The sequence below is a fragment of the Phalaenopsis equestris genome, unplaced genomic scaffold (assembly GCF_001263595.1).
Source record: "Phalaenopsis equestris unplaced genomic scaffold, ASM126359v1 Scaffold000025, whole genome shotgun sequence".
Taxonomy (NCBI): domain Eukaryota; kingdom Viridiplantae; phylum Streptophyta; class Magnoliopsida; order Asparagales; family Orchidaceae; genus Phalaenopsis; species Phalaenopsis equestris.
Window position 1 is genome coordinate 869,832 of NW_018164467.1, and position 7,174 is coordinate 877,005.

Below are 7,174 nucleotides of genomic sequence, written 5' to 3' on the forward strand. Positions count from 1 at the left end.
ACTTGGATAATATTAATAATTTGCTGTATAGTTTTTAGTTAAATTTAATAACTCTATAATTGTTATAAAATTATCAAGAATTGTTATAAAATTATCAAAATTTGATGAAAATATAAAAATTTAGTGATTTCAGCTTTTAACTGTCATTCAAAAAATACCTTGAAAAATAAAAATATACATCGGAAAATCAAGACATTTGAAGCATGCGAGTGATATGATAAATTCAACATATTCCAAAAGATTTTTTGTCCAAACCATATTTTTATTCTTAATTGAAAAATAAATTGATGTATTACAAAAAGTACATTATAATGAAACCATATTTTCTTAAAATAACTAACCATAAGTCTAAAGCTCACTCAATTTCGAATATAAGTGTTAGTAGTTATAATAAACATTCTTTAAAGAGGTTTTATATGAAAATAATGTTGATGCTACAAAAAAAAAAAAAAAAAAACCAACCTTGGATTAGTGGTTTTGCTTTTGTACTCTGAATTTCATGTATGATAAGGGTGGCTTATGTTTTATAAAGAAGTTTGCATTTTGAAACTATTTTAACTTTCAAAAACACGGTCAAGTATAACCGATCTTTTGAACATATTATAAACATTAAAAATGATTAACATTAAGTAGTGTGCCTATCATCCTTTAGATTTTGGTTAAATAATTACTCAATTTATTTTTTGAAAACAACCTAAACAACCGAACTTAGAAATATGCCTTGAATTTATCGTTGTCTTTGTGAATTTACCCTTTTGAAACTTGTCTCTTTAGTTGCAAACACATGCAGATTGTTTAACATTACGTGCTATCTTTTCCATGGTTGCTTTGTAATAAATGAACGAGTCAAAAACTTAGTAAACTATTATATGACAACACATAAAATTTGTTATCATAAAATCACTAGTGAGCTAGTTGTATATCTTAACACGGATGAAGTGGCTGCCAGGATACATAAGAACTATTTTCCATCACCTTATTCATGCTCTATGACTAAAAATGGAAGATGGATTTCATCATTATTATTTCTCTATATTTTGATGCATAGCAAGAGCTCTATATGTGTGTCCTTAGGCACTCTTCTGTTTATTTAGAATGTTTAAAATGTTCTAAATGCAGGGGAAGGGATCATTTGCCTTTGCCTGGGCAATGGATGAAACTTCTGAAGAGAGAGAAAGGGGTATAACAATGACCGTAGCAATTGCCTACTTCGAGTCAAAGAAATACCGTGTGGTTTTACTCGATTCTCCCGGGCATAAAGATTTTATTTCAAATGTGATATCTGGTGCTTCTCAGGCAGACGTTGCCATCCTCGTTGTTGATGCGTCTACCGGTTCTTTTGAAGCTGGGATGGGTGTCTATGATGTTGGACAGACAAAGGAGCATGCACAACTAATAAGGAGCTTTGGTGTTGAGCAAATTATTGTTGCTGTCAATAAGATGGATGCTGTTGGATACTCACAGGAAAGATTTGATTACATAAAATTCCAACTAGCTTCTTTTCTGAGATCCTGTGGATTCAAGGAAACACTCATCACTTGGATTCCTTTGAGTGCTATGGATAATCAAAATTTGGTTAGCTTGGCTTCTAACGGTCAGATGTCTTGGTAAGTTTTTTTCTGGCTGTGTGTCACTCAGAGAAGTTGCAGTGACAAAATTGCTCCATAATGTTATGTTGTTCATTTTCTTCTTCTATTTTTGGTGAAGTTCATTATGGTTGCATTCTTTCTAGAAGCAATCTTTGCTTGTTATTTAACAATACCAACAAATCAAGCTCTCTCTTCTGATCCTTGCAAGACCTATTTGGCTGATGGATATGATCTTTGAAACTTTCTACTGAATACGAGATGTCGTCGTCCAAAAAATTAATCTTGAACAACAATATAGGCTTAAATATAATTGAGTTTTACATGATGAGTTTATTTTGCAGAATAAAGGATAAGCAGCTGCATGTTGAACCTGTAGGATTGAAGAAATATTTTCAACTAAAGAGGAACTGTTATAGCATTTGATGGACAAGTGAATGTCGACTTATATGCACACCTGAGGGAAAAGTTAGGTGCTTTTAGAACAGATTGAAATTTAGTATTATTTTATTTAAAGAACAAGAATCTTCGTGTGGGAGGATGTATGAATTGAACATTTTTACAAGTTAGTAGTAACATATGAGAGTATATACAAAACAAGACAGGCTACACTGATTTATATATGTTTGGGTTTTCAGTCAAGATTCCAGCCTGATCGGGAAGCATTAACTTGAAAGTTCCTCTAGAACCACCACTAGTTTTGGCTTCTTTATGGTCGAGCACAGAACTCTTACATAGTTTCCTTTCAGCTCAATGAGGGAACTGTGATCCTTTAAATGGGACAAAAAATTAACGCATGATGATCTTTTAGAGACAGGCCCTTGAACTGGGAAAATTATTCCATCAGTACTACGCACCTTAAGTTAGGTGTGTATCCAATAAGATGGCGCCAACTGTAAACTACGGTCCCACTTATTCCATCAGTATTCGCGACCTGGGCTCGGCCCTAAACCCGAATTCTGAAAAAAATCTCGCCATGATAAAATTATTTCGCGCCAGGTTGTGTTCTATTCGAAGGGTGAAGAAATATTTTTGCTGGTTTTTTAACACGCTTTTTCACACCTTCGTTCATAGCTCCGTTCACAGCTCCGCCATAGCTAGGTCTTGTTGGAATTCTCCATGGACGTTTAGATGCTGGAAGTCGATTTCTCCATGAACGTTGAGATGCCGAAAGTCTCCATGAACGTTGAGATGCCATCATTCAGCCTGAACTTTGAAGGTCAAGATCAAGTGAGTTTTGGTGTTACTGTTGTGTTATTCCGGTGTTACTCTGCTATTACTCTTGATTCTTGCCTTTTATTTAGTACAGCACCGTTTAGGTGGTTTAGGCTTTAGTTTTATCTCCATATAAACTTAGGTGTTGATGTAGTATCTTTTGGATGTTGTTTTACAGTGTTGTTTGGTATTATTATGATTTTTTCTTTTCATTAGTATGGTTTAGGAATTTTGGTTTTTTTGTGTTACCCTTGTGTTATTCTGGTGTTACTGTGGTGTTACTCCATGTAAACGTAGGTGTTGATGTAGTATCTTTTGGGTGCTGTTCTACATTACTGTGGTGTTACTCCATGTAAACGTAGGTGTTGATGTAGTATCTTTTGGGTGCTGTTCTACATTACTGTGGTGTTACTCCATGTAAACGTAGGTGTTCTTGTAGTATTATTGGATGTTGTTCTATAGTGTGGTTTGGTATTATTATGATTTTTTTTTGTTACTATGGTATTAGGCTTCTGGTTTATTGGTGTTCCCTTGTGTTATTCTGGTGTTACCGCATATAAACGTAGGTGTTGATGTAGTATCTTTTGGGTGTTGTTCTACAGTGTGCTTTGGTATTATTATGATTTTTTTTTCGTTACTATGGTTTTAGGCTTCTGGTTTATTGGTGTTACCCTTGTGTTATTCTGGTGTTACTGTGATGTTACTGCATATAAACGTAGGTGTTGATGTAGTATCTTTTGGGTGCTGTTCTACAGTGCTTTGGTATTATTATGGTTTTTTTGTGTTACCCTTGTGTTATTCTGGTGTTACTGATGTCACCATTGTTTTATGCAGTCCTCTGAGGCAACACAAGTTTGCAATGATCCTATTACAGAGAAGTTTCTTAGCAGCATTATTCACAGTGAGGAAGAAGCATATGAAAGCTATCGTGCCTATGCACATCACGTGGGATTCACTGTTCGGAAGGACCATACCACCTACTGGCCGAACTCCAAGAAACTCAAAGTTGAAAATTATATTTGTGGAAAAACTGGCTATAAGAAAGAGCCTAACAACACAGTTAAGTTCAGAAAAGCGGACACGAGAACTGGCTGGAAGACCATGGTACGATTTCATGTTGATTTCAAAGGCAATTGGAAAGTGGCAAAAGTCATTGAAAATCATAATCATCCTTTGGCTGAAAGTGGTGATAAACATCTTCTTCGTTTCAACAGAAGGATAATTGGGATTAATGCAGATGTGTTGAGATCCATGACGGGTTCAGGCATCAGAGCAACACATGCATACAATTTCATTGCCACGGAGGTTGGTGGTGTGGAGAATTTGGAGTGCACCAAAAGAGATGCATTTAATTTTATCCAGAGAGAAATAAGACAAAAAATTGAACAGGGAGATGTCAATGCTTTAATACAATTGTTCATGGAGAGACAAGCTGGGGGCAACATGTTTGCTTGAGATTTCCAAACAGATGAGTCTGATAGGTTAACAAGCATATTTTGGAGTGATGAATTGTGCAGACTGGATTATGACTGTTTCGGGGATGTCATAATTTTTTATACAAGCTACAGATTAAATAAATATAACTTATGTTGCGCTCCATTTGTGAGGGTTAACCACCACTGACAGAACGTACTGTTTGGAGTTGGATTTTTATCTGATGAGACTACTGAATCATTCATGTGATTATTCAAATCATTCATTCGAATAATGGGAGACAAACATCCCATAACAATCTTTACCGATCAGGATCAAGCAATGACAAGAGCCATTGCAGAATGCCTCCCACAAACACGTCATAGATTATTTCAATGTCATATCTACAACAAACTGCCTTCCAAAGTACATTGTGGAGTGCGTACTAAGAGTGTCTGTGGACTTTTCTATAAATGTTTGAGCACGTATTATTCTGAGGAGGAGTTCGAAGAAACGTGGTCCTTAATGATTGAGTTTGGGGAACTACAAAGCAATGTTTGGTTAGATGAAATGTATCGTATAAGACATAAATAGTCAACAACATTTAATAAGGATATATTCGGTATGAGAATTCTTTGAGCACGTGTTATTCTGAGGAGTTCGAAGAAACGTGGTCCTTAATGATTGAGTTTGGGGAACTACAAAGCAATGTTTGGTTAGATGAAATGTATCGTATAAGACATAAATAGTCAACAACATTTAATAAGGATATATTCGGTATGAGAATTTTATCAACATAGAGAAGTGAGTCGACCAATAATATTTGTCATGGTGTTTCAAAGCCAACTAGCTCTCTCACAGATTGTTTTATCGGTCTTGAGAACATAATGAAATCGTGGCGCCAGAGTGAGAAAGATGAAGATTTCAAATACGGTCAGTCCGTGAGGACACCCATTGTTAAAATCATTCACATGCTGAGGCAAACTGCCTCATTCTATACAAGGAAGCTTTACTCAATGTTTGAACAAGAGCTCTTGAATGACTTATGTGGGCTAACATCTAAAGTATCAGTGGAGAGTGATGCTAAATATTATGTATCAAGATTGGATGATGAGGGGACAAAACAGTCCTGAAATATGTTAGTTGACAATGTTACTTGTGAGGTTACATGTAGTTGCAAAAAGTTTAAGATGATGGGGTTGTTGTGCTCTCATGCACTATTTGTTCTAAGTCTCGCAAAAATAAAGGTGATTCTGAAGAAATATTTCTTATTGCGGTGGTCCATCAATGCTAAAAGGGACATGTATAACAGATTTAGGTGCAGAGAGCTAAAAGACTCTGACTGTAATAATGTTTCTTCAAGTTCCCTTATATTTAGTTCATGCTCCAAAAAATTTGCATATCAACTCATTAATAGAGCACAAGGACATGAGTTAGCTGAGGAGTGTTTGTGGGAGACGTTTAAAAAGTTATCAGGAGATATTGAGGATGCTATAACAGGGAGAACGATAGAATTACAGAAAACAAAAAAGAAGAATAAAATCACAAATATAGAATGCAATGTGAACGACCTTGCTAAAAAAAAGGCCGAAAGGAGTATCTACAGCTAGGCTGAAAGGACATTGGTAGAGAAATAAGAAACCAAAAGTATAAATTTTTTAATTTAGTATTTTCTCATTCCATTCCATGTATAATGCGTACTTCTAATTTGATCCATTGCATCCATGAATGGAACAAGAAGCAGCAAGTAGCCGTCGAGTCGTGGACGCATTCGAGCAAAGTTTGACAGAGATCCTTACTCAGGTATGCTGATAAAATACAATATCATATCACTACCTCTTATATAAAATCATTTACTTTAATTGTTTTTCGTATTACTCACCTACTGCAGGAAAACTATGCACCGCAACTAAGTGAAACGTACACTGGACTTTTGATGGATTCCATAAGTGAGAATTTATATTGATTGATATTGTAAAAGCTGTAATACTGTATCATTTGTAAACGTTTTTACGAAAAAGTTATTTGTGGTTTATAATATGTGTTTGTTGAAATATTTGTGTATTTATCCTGCTCAAACGTATATATCAACTGTAACACGGGAATAACACGTAAATAATACGAGAATAACATGATAATAACACTTCAATAACACGTGAATAACACGAAGATAGTACGTGAATACCACGTGAATAACACGAGGATTATCGTTAGTAACACGAGAAGATGACGAGGATAACACGTGAAGAACACATTAATAATACAGGAATAACACGGATAATAACACGGGAATAACACATCAATAACACGGGAATAACTTGGGTTACTCACGTGTTACTGCGCGCTCGCAGCAAATATTCATTGTGTTATTGACCGATTAATCGGTGTTACTCTGCGTTACCACGTGTATTCTAGCGTGTTGCTCCTCCGTGTTACCGCTGATTAATCGGTGTTATTCCTTATTTCCTTGTGTTATTCAGACAATCAAAGATTTGTGATAATTTTTTAATATCTTAGATCGGTGATATTCCTAATTTCTCCGTGTTACTTGCGGTGCACCACATGCGTTACTCACGTGTTATATTGTAATAACTCTTGCCGAAAACCATAAGAGAAATACGAGAATAACATGGGAGTAACACGAGGATAACACGAGAATAACTTGGGTTATTGCCATCTTAATGCGCTCTCGCAGCGAATATTCCCTGTGTTACTGACCGATTGGTCTGCATTATTTATAAGAGTATATAAGATATGCTTCAAAGCACTTAGCTATATTTATTTACTTATAACTATAACATATTGGTCTGCATTAGAACTGAGGCTTTGACTAAAAACTTTTGGGGATCACCCTTTTTTGAATCAGTATGTACATAATAAGTCAAAAGATGCGTCTAAAAAAATATTGTTAGAAAAAATAAAGTAGGAATGTATATCATTAATTAGAAATTAGAATGACG

At 35.2% G+C, this 7,174-nt stretch overlaps 1 protein-coding gene across 2 annotated transcripts in view; it reads left to right on the forward strand.

Annotated features, from left to right (window-relative positions):
- The window catches only part of LOC110018582 (HBS1-like protein), a 14,847-nt gene that overhangs the window by 1,474 nt on the left and 6,199 nt on the right, over nucleotides 1-7,174 (forward strand). For both annotated transcript variants that reach the window (XM_020715931.1, XM_020715930.1), the window contains exon 3: nucleotides 1,120-1,607. In XM_020715931.1, coding sequence (XP_020571590.1) covers nucleotides 1,120-1,607 — 488 coding nt within the window. The remainder of the gene's footprint in view (nucleotides 1-1,119; nucleotides 1,608-7,174) is intronic.